This window comes from Hypanus sabinus, chromosome 7 (genome assembly GCF_030144855.1).
Source record: "Hypanus sabinus isolate sHypSab1 chromosome 7, sHypSab1.hap1, whole genome shotgun sequence".
NCBI lineage: Eukaryota > Metazoa > Chordata > Chondrichthyes > Myliobatiformes > Dasyatidae > Hypanus > Hypanus sabinus.
In genome coordinates, this window is record NC_082712.1 from 173227049 (window position 1) to 173252953 (window position 25905).

The 25905-nt window shown below is 45.0% G+C and overlaps 1 protein-coding gene across 3 annotated transcripts in view; it reads left to right on the forward strand.

Moving 5' to 3' along the window:
* Positions 1–24313, forward strand: part of LOC132397407 (proline-rich protein 36-like) — a 28366-nt gene extending 4053 nt beyond the window's left edge. The window contains exons 2-5 of one of the 3 annotated variants that reach the window (XR_009513371.1): positions 6638–6894; positions 9420–9874; positions 11709–11824; positions 22254–24313. Coding sequence is in view for 2 of the 3 variants with exons in the window: in XM_059976141.1 (XP_059832124.1) it covers positions 8060–9076 (1017 nt within the window). In the remaining variant the exon portion in view is untranslated. Of the gene's footprint in view, positions 1–6637; positions 6895–7737; positions 9875–11708; positions 11825–19055 lie in introns of those variants that run through there. The other 2 variants (XM_059976141.1, XM_059976140.1) reach the window with 2 other exon arrangements.
* The last annotated feature ends 1592 nt before the right edge of the window (positions 24314–25905 follow it).

Genomic DNA, 25905 nt, shown 5'->3' on the forward strand with positions numbered 1-25905 from the left:
CAAATGGCCTAATTCTGCTCCTATGTCTTTTGATCCATTATCACAATGGTAGTGAAGGTGGGGGCAGGCTGCCACACTGAAGGATCTCCCATTGTCTTGAACTCCTTGCCACTGGACTCTCCAGGATCTGTCAAGGACCACATGGAGGCTGCCCATTCACCAGCCTCTCCATGTTAAGCAAAGTCACGCACAGGCCTTTGCCATTAAGGGAATAACCGCTTAGGAGAACATCATACTCGACTCAAGTGATTGTACCACTGAGGTATTTTCAAATCCAATTGGGAGTGGGATTTATCTGATTTTCCTTAATGTCTCACGCTGGATCTGAATTGAGAGTCTTCTTGAGCTATATTAGATGAGCAAGGCATTTCCTTAACCATAAACACAAGAGATTCTTCAGAAGCTGGAAATCCAGAGGAACACACACAAAATGCTGGCAGATCTCAGCAGGTCCTGCACCATCTATGGAAAGGAACAAACAGTCATATAACACAAAATGCTGGAGGAACTCAGCCTGCCAGGCAGCATCTTCGGAAAGAAATAAACAGTTAATGTTTAAAGCCAAGACCATCCATCGGGACTGGAAAGGAAGGGAAGAGAAGCCAGAATTAAAAGGTGGGGAAGGAGTACAAGCTAGAAGTTGATAGGTAAAGCAAGTGGGATGGGAGAGTGGGAATGAAGTGAGAAGCTGGGTGGTGACAGGTGGGAAAGATAAAGGGCTGAAGATGAAGGTATCTGATGGGTGGAGAAGGTATTGTAGGAGAAAAGGAAGGACGAAAGGCACCAGGAGAAGTGATAGGCATGTGAGAAGAGAAGAGGTAAGTGCGGAGCCAGAGAAGAGAATGGGAAAATAGGAAATGGGAAGAAGAAAATATTACCAGAAGTTTGAACCCTCTATATTCATGCTATCCAGTTACCTCAACAGAGAGCTCACATCTATCTTCTAACATACTTTTGATGACTTTAATAAGAACAGATGATTAATTTCCTCCATTCAACGCTTGAGCATACATTAATATCGGGTTGGACAATTTAGGAGTTTATTTGAAGCATAATGTTTTTATGATGTTCTCGCTGCAAAAGGAAATTAATTATTGACCGTTCTCTAAACTAGCTGTTAATCTTTACGATGAAGAAGTGAAGCAGCAATAAAGTACTTGATGCACAACAGATCCAGTTGGGTTATGACATGCAATTTAGTGCAGAGTAAATTAAAACTTTTATTTCATAAAGCTTTTTCATTAATGGAACTATGACCCACCATGTTCGAACATAGCGGTCTTGGCTGGAGGAAAATGCCAGAGGAACTCAGCAAGTCAGGCAGTGTCTGTGGAGGGGAATATACAGTTAACAGTTTGGGTCAGAGGACCTTCGTCAGGACTTCTCTCACCTCTTAGACTCAGATTCACAGTCAGAATCAGGTTTAATATCACCGCCATATATTGTGAAATTTGTTTTGTAATACATAATAGAACATAGAACATAAACTGCAATATCAAAATGTATACATAGAATTAATTATAGTTCAGATTTGTTACTATTATCATTTATAGATTATTTTATGTATTGCAATGGATTCCAGTTAATTGGGACACATTGGGACAAGTACATTTTGGTCCAATTAAGTGGCTGTCCCAATTCGCTGAAGTTTCATGAAAATAGTTAAAACGTATTAAAAATAAACTGAATAACAATTTACATATTTAAATAAAATACAGAATAAATTAGAACATTCCTAAAATTTCTACAGTAGTGTAAAACTGTGTATCAGTTCCTAGTAGTTATCGCCAGACGAATTCTCTCAGTGTGTGCTGGCTTATCCTTATGTTTGTAAGTGAACAATATCAGCACAAACACCTAGTGCAGACTGTGAATTGCTTTCAACCAATACTTTCAATGATCACATCTTCCAAACCTTCAGTTTCATTCTAACAATCCAGATGATTGTCAATACCTTCAAATTCTTTGTCATTCCTAACTTGTTGAAATAGTGTAACAGTTTCATTTTCACCCCTGGTCGTTTCTGGCATCTCCAAGCCTGAATGCTTGAGGCCGCAGTGAGCTAAACAGTTTGGAATTGTCTTACTTCTTATTTCTCATCAACTATTTAGTGACAAAAATTGCTGCTTTTTGAACACAAACATGCAAGTGGCACTGTTAAAAACTGTTCACTCTAAGCATGGTGTAGTGTCTAACGGCTACATGACAGGCACGCAACTGGCACGAGTGAGAAACTGTTTGGCAACTGGCCCCGCCTCAATTAAGCGGCATAGTGTCCCAAATAAACAAAGGGAATCCCGGCTATTTTCTTGACTTGTTTTTGTTCTCTAAGAGTTGTCTCAAATAAGCAGATACAGCAGGTATGTAGGGGCCAACCATGGATGTTACGTTCCAGCTGTCTACACCGGTACATGAGCCAGGGCAGTACTGTATGGAGAGTGAGACTGCCCATGCAGGCAGCTTCCCCTCTCCACTAAGCTGATGTATCAAAGGAACGGCAAAAATTGGCACAGTTTGGCACAGTATACTGGTGAACGTTTACTCAGCCATCACTGAGGGTATTGTGACCACCTCTGCCACCGTTTGATTTCGCACTGCCTCTTCTGGAGGCTGCAGTAGAACAGAGGACCCTACAGAAAATCCGGACAATTCTGGACAAAGTTGCTCACACTCTGCATGCCACCTTGGCTGAACAGAGGAGCACTTTCAGTAATAGACTAAGACAACCCTGCTATCTGAGGTCATTCTTACCCTCAGCCATTAGGCTCTACAATGAGTCAACTTATAGCCAGGGAAGTGATGACACCCTCCTGTTAGACTGTTTGAGGTAACTTAGTTTTCATTCTTTCTTGCTGCTCTTGTAGTATTTGTAAATTTATATATCTGTGTACTTGTAACACGACTGTGACACTGTAATTTCCTTTGGGATCAATAAAGTATAGACCTATCTCTCTCTCCAAGTTTTCAGTGAGTGGTCCACACCGTGGAGAAGGTCATTGGCCGTCAGCTACCAATATTAAATGACCTATCCATCACCAGAGTGAAGAAAATTACAGCTGACTCCACCTATCTTGAATGAATGAGGCCTCCATTAGTCAGGTTGACAATGGATGTTGCATCCTAGCTGTCTAGTTACTCAAGCCGGGGCAGTATGATATGGAGAGTGAGCTGTTGCCCATGTAGCAAGCTCCCCCTCTCCACACTGCTGAAGAACCCAAAGGAATGGCAGATACAGTTTGGCACCAGCAGCATTGCAGGAGTTGCCAGTCAGCGCTGAACTCAATGTAGGACTGTCTTAGGGGCTTCAGCTCTGGATTTTCCCTCAGGGTTTACCCCCAAAACCTTCCCCATGAGTGGGTATAGCCGAAAGACAAGGAGGTTTGAGGTCACAGTTTTCCTTCTCAAGATGAGCTGCCAACCATGGCAGACGAGCCCTATCTGCACGAAGCAATTGGTTTTAAGGGGCCAGTAACCTGCCTTTGCCCCTTCTCCTATCAGTAGAAATGGTTCCATCAGGTTTAGTAGCTAAACCACGCATGAAGGCCAGGAGCCGGACTTGGTTGTCAGAGGCTATTTGAGCTGCACACCATTGGAAGCGTTAAATTGGTAGTGAAAACTTGTTCTATTACCCACCCCACTCTTCGGCTCTAACAACCTACCACCCACCCTAGCAGTCATCTATTCACCAGGGAGAGGCTGCAAGTCCATCACCACCAGGACTACATGTCATCTCTGAAGCTTCTTTCCTGTAGCTATCCAGCTTCTCCACAAAGCTCACTCCAGTGTAATACCCTAGCTGTCCCTGTACAATATCCGTTAAATGTTCCTTCCCGCTCTTCTTGATCTGTGGATAATTATTGAGTCTCGTTCATATGTTCACATTTATTTAAGTTTGATTATTGAAGTTTGTACATGTGACCATTCTGCTAATTGTTATTGTTCATGGCAGTTTGCACTATTGCCTTGCAAATTGTTGGTTGCTCTTGTGTTATCTGTTATGTTATTGTCCTGTGTTTTATGCATGGTACCGAACCACAATCAATTCTGGTACATTCACATACTGGCAATAAAGTGATTCTAATTCTGATTCTGAAATCCCACTGTCCTGTTTAACAACCTCAAGACCCTCCTGTGAATTGTAATTTATGCATTTGGTTGGGGTGAGCGATTAGCATGACTCCATTACAGCTCGGGGAGTTCAATTCTGCCATTCTCTGCAAGAAAGCTTGTACGTTGTTCTCATGTGCACATGGATTTCCTCTGGGTGCTCTGGTTTCCTCCAAGATTCCAAAGACATACTGCATAACAGGCTAATTGGTCATTGTAAATTGTCTTGTGACTAGGCTGGGATTAAATTGGTGGTTTGCTGGCAATGCAGTTCATTGGGCCAAAAGCACCTGTTCTGTGCTGTATCTCTAAATAAAGTAATTAAAATAAAATATAATTCCACTAAGTATTTCTGTTGAGGGCCTGGCCAAAGTCCTGGATCCACTGGGGAAGTCCGAGGCTCGATGCCTGTGAGCCCAGTGGAGGCCAGAGGCCCAGAGGTGGCCTTCCCTAGGGTTGTCTGTGTGTGTACAGGGATGGGTGAGTTGTGCTGGTTATACTCCTGTTGATTTCTTGCTGTTGTTCTTTGCCCGTTTTGTTGCTTGTTGTGCTCTGTGTTGTTCTGCCGAGGGTCATGGGCATTCTGTGTTGGTGGTGACACAGAGTGGTGTGCTGCCTGAGGGGGTGGTAGAGGCCAAAGCATTAGCAAGTTTGAAGAGGTGTTTAGATAGGCACATGAATATGAGGAAAATGGAAGGATTTGGACCTTGTGTAGGCAAAAGAGATTAGTTTACTTGACCATTTGATTACTAATTTAATTGCTTCAGCACAACACTGTGGGCCGAAGGGCCTGTTCTTGGTCTGTACTGTCCTATATTCTAGTGCAACTTTTAGTGACTTAATAATGTTTGTAGATATTTTCTTTGCTGCCAGTAATGATGATATCTACATTCCAATCTTTGGCAGGACCAAAGTAAATCCTTTGCTGCTGCCATTGGCAATGGAATGTTAATTTTTCCCAGACTTCAGTGTATCCATATCCTGGAATAGCCAAGCCTACAAACATAAAAGTCGATCTTGAGGACTGGAACGAAGCCAAAATAAAACCTCACTATGTGTAACAGTTTTGTGTTCTAACTCACCTCACACCCTTCCTTACTTTTCTGAAAATAAAATTTTGTTCTCACCTTTCTTTGGTTATTCTAAGAATAAACAGATACCTGGAAATAATAAACCTCTTGTTCACTGTTGACCAGTCTGGATGTGGAGAGAATGTTTCCTATAGTGGAAGAATCTAAGACCAGGACCACAGCTTCAGAATACAAGGACGTCCCTTTAGAACAGAGATGATGAGGAATTTCTTCAGCCAGAAAGTGGTGAATCGGTGGAATTTGTTGCTACAAAGTTCACCGTTCAAAGGAAATTTATTATAGAAGTACATATATGTCACCCTATACAACCCTGAGATTCATTTTCTTTTGGGCACACTCCACTAATCCATAGAATAATAACCACAACAGAATCAATGACAGACCACCAAAGCAGGGTGTTCAATCTGTGTGCAGAAGACAACAAACTGCACAAATACAAAAAGAAGAAATACTAATAATAATAAAATAGGCAATGAGATGAAGAGTCCTTCAAAGTGAATCTTTTGTTTGTGGGAACATTTCAATGTTGGCCGTGGAGGCCAAGTTATTGGGTATATTTAAGGTGGAGGTTGATAGGTTCTTGATATGTAAAGGTGTCAAAGGTTACAAGGAGAAGGCAGGAGAATGGGGTTGAGAGGGATAATAAATCAGCCATGATTGAAAAGTGGAGCAGACTCAATGGGCAGAATGGTCTAATTCTGACCTATGATGGGGGCTAGCAGTTTAAATGGTTTCAGTATTGACTAGATGGGCCGAAGGGCCTGTTTCTAAGTTTCACTTCTCTATGACTCAAGTCTTCATTTCTATTCTTTTGATCATTGTCAGCAGTCAAAACCCCATGGCCCAATGTACTTGGGTTTCTCAGGAGAGCTGACTGGGCAAAGTTCACAGCTGACCTCTCCAACCCATATTGCTGCATTCCAAAGAATTGTTCTATTTCCCATTCCATCTGTGAAATTGACTCCATGCATTATGGCAGCATAGAAATGTAGCTGTTAGTGTAATGCAATTACAACATCAGCGACTCAAGTTCAATTCTGCCACTGTCTGTAAGGCGTTTGTATCTTGTCCCCATGACAAATGGGTTTCCTGCGGGTGCTCCGGTTTCCTTCCACATTCCAAAGGTGCACTGGTTCGGGTTAGTAAGTTGTGACACGCTATGTTGGCGCCAGAAGCGTGGTGACACTTGCGGGCTGCTCGGACTGTGTTGGTCGTTGACGCAGATGGCGTATTTCACTGTACCTTTCAATGTGCATGGGACAAGGCCAAACTTTAGAATGAATTTAATTCTGTAGCATGTTCCTCGTGTGAATGCTGTACTGTGTGAATGTTGTTATGTAGCTGTGATGGTGCTGTAGTGAGTTTTTCATTCTATCTGTCCATACATGTACTTGTACATATGATAATTAACTTACTTTGATTTATTAATTTTGGAAAAGGTCCTCCCTGGGTTCCTCATGCTCTGGATTTGGAACAATGTCAATGAGAAATATAACTACACCACACTGCCTTTATCAGCAGTTTTTGCAACTGGAATCATTTTCTTACGAGAGTGAAATGTTCTACAATGGTTTCCCGGACATTTCTCAGGCACTTTCTGGAGTAAATGGTTCTGTGACTGAGTGAATGGGAGTTCGGTGGTTGACATCATTCGGCATTCCCAGGACAGAACGGTCTCAACAAACGGTTTGGGTTGGTAAGTTGTGGGCATGCTACGTTGGTGCTGGAGGCATGGTGACACTTGCCGGCTGCCCCCAGTACAATCCTCGTTCTGGGTGGGTCATTGACACAAAATTATGTATTTCGATGTACTTGTGACAGGTAAAGTTAATCTTTATCTTCCATTTCCCTGAAAATAGAGTACCTTACACAGTTCTTCCCTCGCTCACTCCATCATCCTGTTTCTTTCCTCTCCCCCACACACTCCATATGCCCAGCACCCACGTCAACTGTCCATTTCCCCCCAAAGATGCTTTCAACCTTTCTCCAGGTTTCTGTACCCGTTGTGTTTAGTATCTGCTCTTCTGAATATTCACTCCAATTGCAGATGTGTACAGTCGCCACCAGATGGCTCCCAAGTTGCAGGACGTTGGCACCATTGAGATCAACACACAGATATTATTTCTAGAAAAATTTTCAGTCAAAGCAGTTTTTAAGAACAACGGTGCAGAGAAGGAAAACACCAGCTAGTTACCCACTCTGGACACCTGGACTCGCATAAAACAAACTGCTGGAAATACTCAGCAGGCCAGGCAGCATCCGTAGAGGAAAATGGAGCTGACATTTTGGGTTGAGACCCTTTATCTGGATTAAAAGTTAAAGGGGAGATAGCCAACAAGAAGGATCCAGATGAGAAGGAGTGATAGGCAGATAGAGAAGTGGAGAGTGGGAGTAGTGACAGAGGCTAGGAGGTGATGGGTGGTTCCAGGTGAGAAAGGTGATGGGCAGATGGAGGAGTGGAGAGATGTGGGAAGGGATGGAGAAAGGGATGTCAGGTGAGGGGCAGTGATATGGACGTGGAGGAGAGGAGAGTGTCAGAGGCCGGGAGGTGGTGGGTGGATCCAGGTGAGGAGGAATGATGGGGAGAGTTGGGTGACAATAGTGACAGAGGCTAAGAGATGGTGGATGGAGGCAACAAAGGACTGCAGATGAGCAGATGGAGTAAGTGGAAGAAAGGAAAGAAGTTAGGTGGTAGGGGCAGACTGGAGGTGAGGAACTGGCTAAATCATGAGTAAGGGAAAGAGGCAGTTACCTGAAACTGGTGAATTTTGCCCCTCTACATACCCCATCTGTCCATCACCCACACACTGCTCCCACTGGATCCCCTCCACCCACTGTCCCCACCTCCCTTCTCTGGTTCCATGCTCCACCTTTTTCTCCAATCAGATTCCACCATCTGCAGCTCTTTGTCTCCTGCATCCATTTCCTCCCCACCCCGTTGCTATTCCCACTCTAAACTCCTCCATCTTCCCATCACCCTTCTCACCTGGATCACCCATCACCTCCCAGCCTCAGTCACTATTCCCACTGTCCCCTCATTCATCTTCCTATCACTCCTTCCTCCTCACCTGAATCCACCCATCACCTCCCAGCCTCTGCTACTACACCTCCTCTCCCCTCTTCCATCTGCCTCTGGCTGCTCTCCATCCGGACCCATCCATCACCGCCCAGCCTCTGCTACTACACCTCCTCTCCCCTCTTCCATCTGCCTCTGGCTGCTCTCCATCCGGACCCATCCATCACCGCCCAGCCTCTGCTACTACACCTCCTCTCCCCTCTTCCATCTGCCTCTGGCTGCTCTCCATCCGGACCCATCCATCACCGCCCAGGCTCTGTTGCAATTCCCACTCTCTTCTTCTCCATCTGCTCACCATCCCTCCTCATCTGGATCCACCCGCCACCTCCCAGCGTCTATCACTATTCTCACTCTCCTTTCCTCTATCTGCCCATCAGCCCTCCTCATCTGGATCCACCCGCCACCTCCCAGCGTCTATCACTATTCTCACTCTCCTTTCCTCTATCTGCCCATCAGCCCTCCTCATCTGGATCCACCCGCCACCTCCCAGCGTCTATCACTATTCTCACTCTCCTTTCCTCTATCTGCCCATCAGCCCTCCTCATCTGGATCCACCCGCCACCTCCCAGCGTCTATCACTATTCTCACTCTCCTTTCCTCTATCTGCCCATCAGCCCTCCTCAGCTGGATCCACTCATCACCTCCCTGCTCTTGCTCCACCCCTCCCCTCCATCTCTCGATCCAAAATGCCAACTGTCCATTTCCCTCCATTGATGCTGCTCGACCGGCTGGTTTTCTTCTCCAGAACCCGATGTCTGCAGTCTCCTGTGTCTCCACTCTGATCAGCCAAGTAGAGATATGAAAGACCAGGCTGTAATTGTTATATGGTTATACCCCTGGCAGCTTTTACCATGTGCCTATCACTCTCTCAAGTAAACAACTTGCCTCTGACACCACCCCCCCCCCCCATGTTCATTCATCCAATCACCTTAAACTTATGCTCCCATTGTATTAACTATTTCTGCCCTGGGGAAAAATGAAATCTCTGGCTATCCACTCGATCTCTGCCTCTTATCATCAGGGTGCAAACATTTTCCCGGTTAAATCAAAGTTGTTTTAAGTATCCTGAAGTCCTCTCCTAGATTCCATGTGTGTTAGAAAGGAAGGTGCGACATGTGCATTCAGTTCTGGCCATCCCATCATAGGAAGGAGGTGGAGTCATTGGAGAGGGGGCAGAAGTGGTTCCCCAGGATGTTGCTTGGATTAGAGAGCATGTGTTACGAGCAGACCTCCAAGTGGACCTCAACCTTGCATGCCTCAATGACCTGGGGAGCTTCGCCAGCTGGAATCACGGCTTTACGCTTTGCCCTTGGTGGGGTCACCCATGCCAAACAGGTCAAAGGGCAGAAGTCAGACTGAGAGTGGTCCTTCAGGTTCATGAGTTCAGGTCAGGGCGTGCAATCCTGACTGGTAAAAACGGAACCGTTTCGGAAACAGCAATGAAGAATCCCGAATGCAACGGTGTTTCCTGAGTCTCCACCCGGGACTTGCATGGCTGACGGTGGTGAAAACCGAGAGGAAGCTACTGAAATGATGAAGGAGGCCCTGAGCACTGCCAGAGATGGAGGACCTTCAATACCAGCAGTGTGACAGGCAGTAGGTAAGACTATGAGGAGAGACTGGACAAAGTATTGTTGTTTTCTCTAGAGTGTTGGAGGCTGAGGGAGATTTATCATTTTTTATCAAATAAACTTAAAATATCCTGACTAGAATAAACCATGCATGCTTCTTTTATCCATAACATTCTCAGCCAATGCTTTCATAAGACTACAAGACAAGGGAGCAGAATCAGGCCATTTGGCCCATTGAGTCTGCTCCACCATTTCATCATGGCTGATTTATTAACCTTCTCAACCCCATTCTCCTGCCTTCGCCCCATAATCCTTGACAGCCTTACTAATTAAGAACCTATCAAGCTCTGATTTAAATATACCCAATGACTTGGCCTCCACAGCTGTCCTTGGCAATGAACTCCACAGAGTCTCCACCCTCTGGCTAAAGAAATTCCTCCTCATCTCTGTTTTAAAGAGACGTCCATCGAATCTGAGGCTCTGGTCCTTGATAGCATCCGCACCCCCACTTCCCCATCCGAATGGGAAACATCCTCCCCACATCCACTCGATCCAGACTTTTCAATATTTGATAGGTTTCAATGAGATCCCCCTTCATTCTTCACAACTCCAGGGAGAGCTTTCCCCACTGACCTGTTACATTCCTACACAAAAACTGCACTGCAGACACTCCTGCGCCTCCCAGATGGTTCACAACTATAATAATCTAGGGGCTTCCTCATCCAACACTGCCCTCCCTCTCCAGAAGTGGAAGAACCCTACACTGAGGTCCTTCCCCACCGAGCCCTTGCGGTGGCTGCACTGTGTTCCTCAGCACGTACTCCTGTTGCCCGGACTGTGCCAGTCGGTAGCACTCCTCCAAGGACATCTCGATGTGCTGGCACACCAGCAACTCCTGGGCAGACATAATGGTGTCTTTCTCTGAGCTAATGATCTAGCAGCACTTATCCATTTATTTAGATACAGTTTGGAAAAGGCCCTTCAGCCCTTCTGGCCCATGCTGCCCAGCAACCCACCTATTTAATCCTATTTAATCAGTGGACAATTTATGATGACCGATTAGCCTACTAACCTGCATGAGGAAACCAGAGCACCTGGAGGAAACCCACGCGGTGACAGGGAGAACATAAGAACTCCTTACAGACAGCTGTGAGAATTGAACCTGAGTCGTTGATACTGTGAAGCTTTGTGCTAACCATCGTGTTACCATGCTGCCCATCGGATGTCTGTCTCCGTGCATGTCCTTGGAAACAGACTGTAGATCACAGAGTCCTCCGTCACACAGCTGTTCAGGGTGAACTGTGGCGCATCTTTCTCCATACCCTCTTCATAAACTCAGAGAATTATAACCTTTCAAAATAGATCATCTACTAGATAGAGGTGACCAGTACCATTTTGCCAGTATTGGAATGTAGAATGCTAGAAGCACTTATTTAAGGTGAGAGTGGGGCAAGTCTTTCTCACAGAGATTGACAGGTGCCTGGAAGGGGGTGGAAGCAGATACAACAGAGGCATTTAAAGTACTCGTAGATAGGCAATTATAGAGGGAATAGAGGGATATGGACCATGTGCAGGCAGAAGGGACTGATGTAATTACACATCATTATTTTAATTACTTTGGCATAGCATCTCGGTTCTGTGTTCTATGACTGATTTGTCTTTGGAGGCAAATGAAATGTTCAGGTGCTGGTAAATCTCAGTAACTCCAGCCCTTAATGAGAAGATCAAGAACAGTGAAACCAGCTCAGGAGATTTTCTGAGAATGTCACAGATCGGCGGTGCAAAATCAAAGTATCCAACCCCACAATCGCTGAACTTTGATCATGAGAAATGCCATTTATTTCTCTTCTTGCTTTTTCCAAGGGATCCCCCGCAAGCAGAACCATAATCCACTGGGCCAAAGGGTCAGAAAAGTTTACCTCAGAGAAGGAGACCATTCGACCTCAACAAAGTCCATCCAGCATAACCGTATCCTCCAGGTATCCTCTTTTTCTACGCTTTGCAGTTTTCTAGTTTTTTTTATATGTTCCTGAAATATGAATTTTTTGAGAATGAGCATCCATTATCGGGGACACCCACCATCCAGAACATGCTCTCTTCTCACTGCCGCCATCAGGAAGGAGAAACAGGAGCCTCAGGTCCCACACCACGAGTTTCGGGAACAGTTAATACCCATCAACCATCAGGCTCCTGATTCAGAGTGGATAACTTCACTCACCTCAACAATGAATTGTTTCTACAACCTACCAACTCACAATGAACCCATGAACCTTACCTCACGCTTTCCTCTCCTTTTGCACTACTTAATTTTATATATTTCTTATTGTAGATTTATTTAGATTATAGTAATTTTTATGTATTGCACTGTACAGCAAGCACAGAACAACACACTTATTGACATATGACAGTAATGATATCCTGATTTTGAGGCAAAAATGCTTAATGTTCCTGCAAATGCACCTGTTACCCTATCTGAGATATTCCTTTTTGCTCTGTCCACCCCTCCTCGACCCCTCTCTGACTGAAAACTAACCTTTCTTATAACATCCTGACTCTCAGGAAGTATCCCAGACCTGAAGCACCAATAGATGCTGCTTCACCTGCCTCACACCTCCTCACTCATTGATATTCAGGTCCCTGAGTCCATTCAGGGTGAGGCAACACTTCACCTGCAAATCTGTCAGGGCCATTTTATGGTCTGCAGTGCTCCTGGTGAGACCCAACGTAGATTGGGGGATCTTTTTGTCGAGCACCTTCACTCAGTTCGCCAGAAAAGTTGGGATTTCCCAGCAGCCACCAACTCCAATTCTAAATTCGCATTCCAATATGTCAGTTTGTGGTCTCCTCAATAGCCACAATGAGGCTACTCTCTGGTTGAAGGAGCAACACCTCATATTCTGTCTGAGTAGCCCCCAACCTGATGGCATGAACACATTTCTCTAACTTCTGGAAATTTCTCCATTCTCTCCCTTCTCTCTTTTTCCATTCCTCATTTAAGCTCCGCTCTTATCTTTTCTCTTCTCCTCACCTGTCCAAAATCTGCCCCTAGTGCCGCTCCTCCTTTCCTTTCTCCTTTGGCTCACTGTCCTCTCCTATCAGATTCCCCCTTCTTCAGCACATTACCCATTCCACCTATCACATCCCAGCTTCTCACTTCGTCCCCTTCCCCCACCCACCCATCTTTCCTCTCACCTGGTCTGATCTATCACCTGTCGGGTTGTACTCCTTCCCCTCCCTCTTTATCTTTCCTACCCACCTGGCTTCACCTATCACCTTCTAGCTATCCTCCTTTCCAGTGAAGGGTTTTGGTCTGAAAAGTCAACTGTTCATTCCCCTCATAGATGCTGCCTGACCTGCTGAGTTCCTCCAACATTTTGCTTTAACGTAAGGTCTTGTACTGGGTACACACTTGGGAAACAAGTCAAGGGCAGCAGGATTCCTTCCATCAGGGAAAACAGTGCTAACATTGAGTTTTATGACGATGAATTTCCTTTGCCGTTGCAGTCGTTTAGCTGTTATTTAAGATTCCAGAGGTACAGAGCCTGTGCTGTTTATTGAACTGAACCAAGGCAGATGTTCATTAAACCTGCTTTAACTGGCTCCTTGTTTATCAATCAAACTGATTACTTTTCTCTCTCTCTCTCTCGGAGCTTTAGATGGCCAAAAGCTATTCTAACTGTGTGGCAATTAATTTATCTTCGTCAACACAGTGCAAATCAATATATGCAGATTCCTCACACTCTGGTAGTCTGGTTTCCAATGAAGAAGGGCTAGGAGCAGTAAATACAGTTCTTTTCCAGTTTATTAAGTTCAAAGCATCATTTATCCTATCTGCTTTTTCTGAAGATCCCTGAGGGGACAGTCCATCTGTCCCATCCTCTAATCGCATACCATTTCATATTGTTCTGAAACATAAAGAACACAAATTTGTCTAACCGTACAACAGCAGCAATCTACCTTGTTATGGCTTTGCACCTCATTGTTTACCTGCACTGCACTCTCTATTAACTGTTACACTTTATTCGGCATTCTGTTATTAGAATTAGAATCAGAATCAGGTTTATTATCACTGATAAAAGTTATGATCTGTCTTCACTAGGGAAGACACAGACAATATCCCAGATGTAATAGTGGCCAGAGGACCTAGGGTAATGGACCAACCGAAGGAAATTCACATTAGGCAGAAAATGGTGTTGGGTAGACTGATGGGACTGAAGGTTGATAAATCCCCAGGGCCTGATGGTCTGCATCCCAGGGTACTTAAGGAGGCGGCTCTAGAAATTGTGGATGCATTGGTAATCATTTTCCAATGTTCTATAGATTCAGGATCAATTCCTGAGGATTGGAGGATTGCTAATGTTATCCCACTTTTTAAGAAATGAGTGAGAGAAAAAACAGGGAATTATAGACCAGATAGCCTGACATTAGTGGTGGGGAAAATGCTGGAGTCAATTATAAAAGATGAAATAGCGGCACATTTGGATAGCAGTAACAGGATCGGTCCGAGTCAGCATAGATTTATGAAGGGAAAATCATGCTTGACTAATCTTCCGGAATTTTTTTTTGAGGATGTAACTATGAAAATGACAAGGGAGAGTCAGTAGATGTAGTGTACCTGGACTTCCAGAAAGCCTTTGATAAGGTCCCATGTAGGAGATTAGTGGAAATTAGAGCACATGGTATTGGGGGTAGGGTACTAACATGGATAGAAAATTGGTTGGCAGACAGGAAACAAAGAGTAGGGATTAAATAAAACATAAGATGCTGGCAGAACTCAGCAGGCCAAACAGCATCTATGGGAGGAGGTGGTGACGACGTTTTGGACCGAAACCCTTCATCAGGAGTGAAGTAACATGGGATGGTCGAGGGGGGATAAGAAGTGGGGGGAGGGATGAAGTAGAGAGCTGGGAAGTGATAGGCTGAAGGGAAATGGACTAGGGGGAAGGTGGAAAATTATGGGAAATAAAAGAGAAAGAAAGGTAGGGCTGGGGGAGATTATAGTGAGGGGGGAAAAGAGAGAGAAAGAGAACGAGACTAAAATTATAGATAGGGATGGGGTAAGGGGGGGGGGCAGGGGTATCAACGGAGGTCTGTGAGTTGAATGTTCATGCCGGCAGGAAGGAGGCTACCTAGGCAGGAGATAAGGTATTGCTCCATCGACCTGTGTGTGGCCTCACCTTGACGGTAGAGGAGGCCATGGACAGACATGTCGGAGTGGGAGTGGTCTGTGGAATTGAAGTGCGTGGCCACAGGGAGATCCCGCCACTGCTGGAGGACCGAGCGCCGGTGTTCGGCAAAACAGTCTCCCAGTCTGCGGCGGGTCTCCCCAATGTATAAACGGCCACATCGGGAGCACCGGATACAGTATATCACCCCTGTTGACTCTCAGCTGAAGTGGTGCCTCACCTGAAAGGACTGTCTGGGGCCTAGGATGGTGGTGAGGGAAGAAGTTTAGGGGCAGGTGTAGCACTTCTTCCGTTTGCAGGGATGAGTTCCCGGAGGGAGATCGGTGGGGAGGGATGGGGGGGATGAATGGACAAGGGAGTCACGTAGGGAGCGATCCCTGCGGAAAGCCGAGAGTGGGGGGGAGGGGAAGATGTGTCTGGTGGTGGGATCCCGTAGGAGGTGGCGGAAGTTACGGAGGATTATACGTTGGATTTGTAGGCTGGTAGGGTGATAGGTGAGGACCAGGGGGACTCTATCCCTGGTGAGCTGGGATTAACAGGTCCTTTTCAGAATGGCAGGCAGTGACTAGTGGCGTACCACAAGGCTCAGTGCTGGGAGCACAGCTATTAACAATATATATTGATGATTTAGATGAAGGGATTAAAAGTAACATTAGCAAATTTGCAGATGACACAAAGCTGCGTGGCAGTGTGAAATATGAGGAGGATGTTAGGAGAATGTAGGGTGACTTTGACAGGTAGGGTGAGTGGGCAGATGTATGGCAGATGCAGTTTAATGTGGATAAATGTGAGATTATCCACTTTGGTGGCAAGAACAGGAAGGCAGATTACTATCTGAATGGTGTCAAGTTAGGAAAAATGGAAGTACAACGAGATCTAGGTGTCCTTGTTCATCAGTCACTGAAAGTATGCATGAAGGTTCAGCAGGCAGTGAAGAAAGCTAATGGCATGTTGGCCTTCCTAACAAGGGGAGCTGAGTATAGGAGCAAAAAGGTCCTTCTGCAGTTGGAACTTCCTTTCAGTTAGACCTGACGAAGGGTCTCGGCCCGAAACGTCGACAGTGCTTCTCCCTAGAGATGCTGCCTGGCCTGCAGTGTTCCACCAGCATTTTGTGTGTGTGGCTTGAATTTCTGCAGATTTCCTTGTGTTTGCTGGAGTATTGTGCTCAGTTTTTGTCTCCAAATTTGAAGAAGGACATTCTTGCTATTGAGGGAGTGCAGTGTAGGTTCACGAAGTTGATTCCCGGGATGGCGGGACTGTCATATGTTGAAAGATTGGAGCGACTGGGCTTGTATACACTGGAATTTAGAAGGATGAGAGGGGATCTGATTGAAACATATAAGATTATTAAGAGATTGGACACGCTAGATGCAGGAAACATGTTCCCAATGTTAGGGGAGTCCAGAAGCAGAGGTTTAAGAATAAGGGGTAGGCCATTTAGAACAGAGTTGAGGAAAAACTTTTTCAACCAGACAGTTGTGGATCTATGGAATGCTTTGCCTCAGAAGGCAGTGGAGGCCAATTCAAGAAAGAGTTAGATAGAGCTCTTAAAGATAGCGGAGTCAAGGGATATGGGGAGAAGGCAGGAACAGGGCACTGATTGTGGATGATCATCCATGATCATATTGAATGGCGGTGCTGGCTCAAAAGGCCGAATGGCCTACTCCTGCACCTACTGTCTATTGTCTATTGAAAGTTGTTCTTCTGCAGCAGTACAGTGCAATATATAAAATATACCGTGTTATGATAAAAATATGAACTATATACACGGTTTATTACTGTCACACATCCTGAGATTCAGTGAAAACTTGGTTTTGCATACCATCTATATAGATCTTTTCATTACATCAGTGCACTGAGGTAGCACGGGGAAAGCAATAACAGAATGAAAAATGAAGTGTTACAGTTACAGCTTCCTCCCACATTTCCTCATACAGCCTGCCGGAGGAACTCAGCTTCCTCCCACATTTCCTTGCTACACACACAAAATGCTGGAGGAACTCAGCAGGCCAGGCAGCATCTATGGAAAAAAAGTACAGTCAACGTTTCAGGCCAAAACCCTTTGGCAGGACCGGAGATGAAGAGTAGATTTAAAAGGTGGTGGGAGGGGAGAGAAACAAAAGGTGACAGGTGAAACCGGGGACAGAGGGGTGAAGTAAAGAGCTGGGAAGGAGAAGGGGGTAGGAGCACCGGAGGGAGGCAATGGGCGGGCAGGGAGATGAGGTGAGAGGGGAAAAGAGGATGGTGAATGATGAAGGAGAGGGAAGGGTGGGGGGTATTACTGGAAGTTTGAGAAATCAATGTTTGTGCCATCAGGTTGGAGGCTACCCAAACGGAATATAAGGTGTTGTTCCTCCAACCTGAGTGTGGCCCTCCACCCATCTTCTCCTTCCCCATCCCCCATCCCCATTTCCCTCTCTCACTTTATCTCCCTGCCCACCCATCACCTCCTTCTGGTGCTCCTCCATCCTTCTCTTTCTTCCATGGTCTTCAGTCTCTTTCACCAATCAGCTTCCCAGCTCTTTACTTCATCCTTCCTCCTTCATATTTCACCTTGTGTTTTTCTCTTCCTTGACCCCCCCCCACCTTTTAAATCTACTCCTCAGCTTTTTTTCTCCAGTCCTGCCGAAGGGTTTCAGCCTGAAATGTCGACTGTACTCTTTTCCACAGCTGCTGCCTGGCCTGCTGAGTTCCTCCAGCATTTTGTGTGAGTTGCTCAGATTTCCAGCTTCTGCAGATTTTCTCTTGTTTGTAATTGGATTCCCAAATTCCATCACACAGTCTTCTGGGGAAACTCAGTGCCTGAGCACAGTCCAACAGGGGGTTTTAACTCAAAATGTCAGAAGCTGCTAGACATGTTGAGTTCCTTCTGTAGATCACTTGCTACTTCCTTTGTAGTCTCTTGTATCTCCAATTCCATTTTGCTCCATGCTCTCAGAACAATGTTGAACTTAACAAGTTCAGACACCCACCCATAAGACTACATGATTATAAGACATTAAAGCAGAATTAGGCCATTCAACCCATTGAGTCTGCTCCACCATTCCACCATGACAGATTTATTATCTCTCTCAACCCCATTCTCTGCCATTTCCCCCTAACCTTTGGCACCCTGACTAATCAAGAACCTATCAACCTCCACTTTAAATACACCAAATGACCTGGCCTGCACAGCTGCCTATGGCACTGAATTCCACAGATTCAGCAGCCTCTGGGTGAAGAAATTCCTTCTTATCTCCATTCTAAATGAACACCCCTTTATTCAGAGGCTGTTCAATTTGGTCCTAGACCACCCCTCCCACGTCCGCATCCACTCTCACTAGGATTTTCAATATTGGATAGGTTTCAATAAGATCCCCACCCCATCCCATTCTTCTAAACTCCAGTGAGTACAGGCCCAGAGCCATCAAATGCTCCTTCACTGTTACTTAATATTGCTCCTTTGCCAACACCTAGTTCCTTTTGCCTTGTCCTGGTCCATATTCCTCCATTCTCTGGCCTAACAGCCTCCTAAACACTACTATCATATTTAAACTCACAACCTCCCCTCCACTCCCACCTGTCCTGACATGCATATGCAAACACACACACACACACACTCTCTTACTCTCACTTTCTCTCTCTCACACACACACACACACTCTCTTACTCTCACTTTCTCTCTCTCACACACACACACACACTCTCTTACTCTCACTTTCTCTCTCTCTCACACACACACACACACACTCTTACTCTCACTTTCTCTCACACAAACACACACACACTCTCTTACTCTCACTTTCTCTCACACACACACACACACACTCTCTTACTCTCACTTTCTCTCTCTCTCACACACACACACACACTCTTACTCTCACTTTCTCTCACACACACACACACACTCTCTCTCTCTCATACATGCCCACATACACACCCACTCACTTTAGATGCAGGTCCCCTTGCATTAGACATTTAACTTATGGAAAAAAATCCCCGCTTGATAATCTATGCCTCTCATAACTTTATAAACCTCCATCAGATCTCTCCTCAGCCTCTACCACTCCAAAGAAAACAGTCCAAGTTGGGAAGGAAAAATTAGACACACTTGAAGGCCTTTCCTGCAACCATTGTGTATAATCATCTAATAACCTGAAGCAGAACGGTGAGTCAGAGTACAGGAAGCAGATGGTGAGCTTCGTGACATGATTTCATGGCAACAACCTTTCCCTCAATGTCAACAAAAGAGCTGGCCATTGGCTTCAGAAACGGTGGGGAGTGGGGTGCACATGCTCCTGTCTAAGTCAATGGTGCTGAGGTCGAGGAAGTTCCTAGGCTCATCCCCAATAGCCTATCCTGGTCCATCAATAAGGCCAGGAAAACTCATCAGTGCCTTTAATTCTTCTGAAGGCTGCAGAAATTCAGATTGTCCCCAATGACTACTGCCAATTTTTGATCAATGCACTGATCATCCCTTTTCAAGTTCCCTCTGCATTTCTCTTGATTTTTTCCCTCTGAGTACGATACCCAACTCCTTGAATATTCTGCAGGGATCTGTGGACCTCAGCTCAGCACATCTCACAAAGTAGCCCCCCCCCCCCCCTCCGTGGACTCTGTCTATACTTCTTGCTGCCTCAGTAAAAAATAATCAAAGACCCCACCCACCCTGGACATTCTCTCCTCATTCTTCCATTGGGCAGCAGACACAAAAGTGTGAAAGCACGTTCCACCAAGCTCAAGGACAGCTTCTGTCCCACTGTTATCATGCTCCAGAATGGGCCTCTTGTTCAATAAGATCAACTCTCGGCCTTGCAATCTATCTCGTTATGATCTTCCAATTTATCCTTTATTGCATTCTTTCGGTAACTTCTACACTTGGTTCTGCATTGTTTTACCTTGTTTTAGCTCAATGCACTGTGTAATGATCTGATCTGCATAAACAGTGTGCAAGACAAGCTTTTCACTGTATCGGTACATGGACAATAATAAGCTAATACCAATACCATTAGCGATAGGAAACATCTACCCCGTGCACTTCATTCAGAAGCTTCTAACACACAGGCAGAGTGTTAACTGTATATAAATCCTCATGTGGTATTATTCATTGTGAAACATGAGGGCAGAGTCTGACCCAGGACAGTTAAAAAAAGCACATAAAATAAAATATTCTTATTTGGAAATACAGCATCTGACTTCTTCTTGATAACATTAAGAACTGGAGACGTAAAACAGCCATGCTGACAGCTTCAATATTCCATGGTGCAATGCATTCTCTTTCCTCCTACAATAAGTCACACACCAATACAGTGCAGTGGCAGGCCACCAGTCCGTGACTCGCTGCTAAAACACTGAAAGGGGACCCACATTACACTGGGTTAACCGTATGCGAAAGCGTGTCTCCATAATGCTCAGTGCTCGCTTTATTAGGTACCTCCTACACACCTGATCGTTAATGAAAATATCAACCAGAGGTCATGGGTTAAGAACAAAAAGTGAAAAGTTTAAGGGGAGCATGAGGGGAAACTTCTTCACTCAGAGTGTCGAAAGAGGGCGGAACAACTGCCAACACAAGAGCTGCATTCAAGCTCGATTTCAATGTTTAAGAGAAGCTTGTGTAGGCACGTGGATGGTAGGGGTATGGAGGCCTATGGTCCCGGTGCAGGTCGATGAGAGTAGGCAGTTTAAATGGTTCTGCACAGGCTAGATGGGCCAAAGGGCCTGTTTCTGTGCTGCACTTTTCTACGTCTCTATGACTTCACCTAATCAGCCCATTATGTGCGGGCAACTCAATGCTGACTCTTCCGGTAAGATGGCAGCATGGTGGGATGCAGCAACCTCAACTGAAAGTTGAAATCGAGCTCACATTCACCACTTGCACTGGCAGCTCGTTCCACGCTCTCATGGCCCTCTGAGTGAAGTTCCCCTCATTTTTGTCTTTTTTAAAATGTTTACTTTACAGTCGCAGAGCAACATTGGACATTAAGAACGTCTGGTACTGTAGGTCTACCCCATCAGCGAGTTGCTTGTGGGTAGAGGAGCTGGACTTGGTGCTGGACTGTTACTGCCTGCTACAGACGGGCATCAAAGTCGGTGCTCAAAGGTGATGTACAGTCTAACAGCGAGTGATTGTCTTGGATGTTTCCCTAGCAATTGCAAGACCCAGTCAGACGTTGATAATGCAAAATGCTGCAAGTCCATATCCCTTGTTCATTGGTGAGACAGACGGCAGGGAAGCTGCGTGGCCTCGGTTGTAGTGAGGACCAGCCCTCAAATCATGGGCTTGCCTATTGCAGCAGTCCAGGAGAGGAGACGCCGGAGGCAGTGCAGTTTTGTGTCCACTCTGGGTAGGGGCTGACAAACCCCCATCCCCGTTGGTGCTGTCCTCCAGTGTTCAATTGTCCAGCTGGATTGCATGTATGTGTGTGTATGTTTGTCTGCAGCTTGCTGATAACTGCTTGTTCTTGGCAATAAGATTCATGCACCATCAAGTTACACATCCTGTATGTTTACTTGTACCTTAAATGTACTATATGTGCCTTGTTGTTCCCAAGGTTGTCATAGCCAGGGCTGGTAGTGGGGAGAAGCCCGCACTGCCCATAAAGAGCTCCAAATGATGTGCGTCACTAACAGGCTCTGACAACCTTCCAACTCCTGCCTTTCACATTCGGCTTAGCTACTAGGCCCGGCAGAACTGTTTCTAGTGACAAGAGAAGGGGCAAAGGCAGACCACTGATGCCTCAGAACCAGTTGCTTCGGGTAGGTGGGGCTGGTCAGCCTTGGAGAAGGAAAACTCTGATTCTAAACCTCCGCTGCCTTGCGGCCATACCCACCCACGGGAAAGGCTTCGGGAGTAAACCCCGAGGAAGAAATCTGGAGCTGGGGTCCCTAAGGTGGTTTGATGTTGTTTACAACTTCACTCTGGCAACCTCTGTGATGACACTGCCCTTCCCTTGGACTACATCAGTGACGTGGAGAGGGGGAACCCACCGCATGGGCAACAGCCAGTTCTTCAAATCTTCCCGCCAAGGCTTGTGCCCTGGAGAGGACAAAGTCCGCCAGAGGCGCAAACCCATGATCCCCTGGGATCAGTGGCTGCCTACTACTAGAATGTGCCTAGTGCTGTATGCTGTTGGTGCTGTGTTTTGCACCTTGGCTCGGAGTAACATTGTTTCGTTTGGCTGTATTCATTATGATTGAAAATTAACCTTGAGCTTGAACTGCTGCGTGCTTGTTCTTGCAGAAACGTGGCTCCAGGACAACATCTCATGCACCATCTTTCTACAGGCCATGACCCTCAGGGACTTGAGCTAATATTATTTTGTGACTGTATGTGCTACGTGTGACTGTCGGTACTGTGTTTTACACCTTGGCCCTAGAGGAACGATGTTTTGTTTAGCCAATTATATGTGCGTGGCTGAATGACAATAAACGAACTTGAAGTGGTACATTGGAGAAAGAGTGAACCTTACATCAGGTTGACAACGAACAGTGTTCTGTCTGCAACAGGCTAATAGCACTGATTTAACCAGATTCAAAATGATTCACTGATAACAAAATGGATGACCAATGCTGCAGCTAAGTTAACGGTTTGGAGACTGTCCATCATATCTGATGATGACTGGAAACCTGTGTGGGAGAGTTTTAAAGTGGAAAAACTGTTGCATTGGCAAACACGAGGAAATCCGCAGATGCTGGAAATTCAAACAACACACACAAAATGCTGCTGGAACACAGCAGGCCAGGCAGCATCTACAGGGAGAAGCACTGTTGACATTTTGGGCCAAGACCCTTCGTCAGGACTGGGGCAGTTCTGCTTCCTCAACCTTAGAAGCCCAGGTCCAGTGGTACAAGTAGTCATCACAATTGGGGTCTTCCTTGGTTGCAGTGAAACGCCATGTCTTCTTCTGTGCCTTGTCATGCCCTGTGCTCGCTTTGGAGTGTTGTAGAGCTACCCTCTTGGCTGTTGGATCTCACTGTTGATCTCACCTACCCAGTTCACTACAGCTGACCTTGTTTACTAGGACGGACGGTCACTGTGGTATGGGGCCCATCTGTCAAAGCAGTGTGGTGGGGTGGTAGCCGCTGTCACATGTAAACAACTACTTGGAGCCACACGTGAGAGCTGAGTGGCTGATGTGGACCAAAGGTGAGTGTACTGTTGCAGATTGGACACAATAAGCCCCTTCATCTGAGAGGCTACCCCTCCCTGGACACCCCACACAGCCAAGTTATTGGTTTGAGGCATGATTATAGCTTTAGCATGGTGACAGATCTCTTTCAATGGATTGAGGATTGAGCCAACCAAAAGACAGCTTTAAGTCCTGCCATGAGAATGCCCTATTTCCATTGGCTGGCACAGTTATTTCCGTATTCACTTAGATTGATAATATTAAGAACTGGCAGAGTATGTGCGAAGGTGTAAGATTTTATATGCAGCATTAAGCAATTGTCTTCCTAGGAATCTGCCTCTGCTATAACCTTTTCAACTGCTCACTACACCAAAACAAACAAGTTAGAATTGCTGAAACTTCCTTTGAAACTTCGGAACAAAGTTAATTGAATAGAACTTGGAGAGTTTCATTTAAAAACCTCATTCTCCTGTGTGGTTTGTTTATTATGCCAAACAATGATGGGACAATGTAGCTGTAAAGTCTTCAAGGAACTCCTGGAATTCAGTTAATTAAGCACATCAGTTTTTTAATGCGATCAATTTTAATTAAACGGAATTTTAATTGAGATCCTACTGGCCTGTGGAGAGGAGTAGCAGTTCTGTATAGCTTGTGCTAGTAGAAAGCCCACATTTCACTTCAGATTTGCTGGCATCTAATTAAAATGGATGGATTCTCAAGCCTTTGTACTCAAGTGGTTTTCTTTCCATGACTATTAATGATTTTAATGAACTGAAGTAATTCAGTAGTTTCCATCTCCATGTGTTAATCCACTGATCATCACAACTTTAGCCTTTAATGACTTTCCATTTCCTCACAGCGACAATTGATCAGATTGAACGATTTGTGTTGTAGCCCAAAAAAACACATCCTGGGTCAGTAAATGAAAGCTGTTCTTTACACTGCGATCAGGCTGCAGGGTATTAAAACCTACTGCTGCAGAAATTCTTCTTTTTTTGTATAATGTCTCTGAGTAAATGGGGGCGCCACGGTTAGCACAACGCTATTACAGTTCAGGGTAGCAGAGTTCGGAGTTCAATTCCAATGCTGCCTGTAGCTTCTAAAGGTGTGTAGTGGAGGGAATATTGACTGGCTGTATCACAGTGTGGTACGGAAACACCAATGCCCTTGAACGGAAAATCTTACCAAAACTAATGGATAGAGCCCCCCCCCCCCCACCCTGGACATGATCTCTCCTCACTGTTACCATCAGGAAGAAAGCACAGGAGCCTCAGGAACCACACCACCAGGTTCAGGAAGTTATTACCCCTCAATCATCAGGCTCTTGAACCTGAGGGGAAAACTTCACTCAACTTCACTTCATCATTGAAATGTTCCCACAACCTATGAATTCACTTTCAAGTACTCATCATCTCATGTTCTTGATATGTATTGCTTATTTATTTATTTATTTATTTATTTATTTATTATTATTTCTTTCTTTCTGTATTTGCACAGTTTGTTGTCTTTTGCACTCTGGCTGAATGCCCAAGCTGGTATGGTCTTTCATTTATTCTATTATGGTTATTATTCTATTATGATTTATTGAGTATGCCTGCAAGAAAATGAATTACAGTATGTTTTATAGTGATATAGAGGATATATGCTCTTAAATCATAAACTTACTTTGAACTTTTTGAAGAAGTTCTCCCTGTGATCACATAGGTTTCTTCTGTGTGCTCCTGTTTCCTCCCCCTGTCCTAAGTTGTACCAGTTGGTAGTTTAATTGGTCATTGTAAATTGGCCTGTGATTAGGCTAGGGTTAAATTGGAGGGTAGCTGGGCTGTGCAGAAGGATATGTTCTGTGGTGCATCTTTAAATAAAAAAATCTCTTTCCCTGTTTTAACTAAGTATTCAAGGCTTAATATATCATCATTATATGCTGTGCAAGATTTTTTCTTTCACTCTTTCTCTCTTTCTCCATCAATCTCAATATAATTCAATTATCTAATTCAATATTACATACACAAACAGTTACTTCTCTTCAACCATTCGTTTCTTGAAACATCAAGCACCTCCCTAATCACTACAATATGACCACTTTGATCACTTCATACTAAAATGGAATTGGTGTTTTTTTGTTCCAATTGTGTTCGTTCTTGTAAAAATTGTCTTTATGTTTTTTTCTTGTGAATGCTGTTTATCTGATGCTGTGTGACACACACTCTCCCAGGGTCAAAATGGCTCAAACCAGAGCATATAATTTTAAGGTGATTGGTGGAAAGTGTATGGGAGATATTAGAAGTAATTTTTTTTTACAGAGAAACTAATGGAACGTGTTGCCAATGGGGTGGTAGAGGCAGATAGATAAGGGACATTTAAAAAAAAACTCTTAGATTGGATGAAAGGAAAATGGAAGGTTATGTAGGAGGGAAGGGTTAGATCAATTTTACAGTAGGTTAAAGGGTTGCGACAACATCGTGGGCCAAAGGGCCTGTACTGTGCTGTAATGTTCTATGTTCTTATATCAACTCAAAACTACGATACCTCAAATTGTAGTGGTGTCACTACTGTGGTGTAGCGGTTGTAAGGAAAGGCTGTCCACAGTTTACCAGGATTAAAGAGCATATCTTGTGAGAATAGGTTGAGTGAGCTGGGGTCTATCTCCTTGCAGAGAAGGAAGGAGAGAGGTAACTTGATAGAGGTATAAGAGGCATAGGTAGTGTGGACAGACAGCGATTTTTTCACAGGGTGAAAATGGCTACTATGAAGGGGCAACGTTTT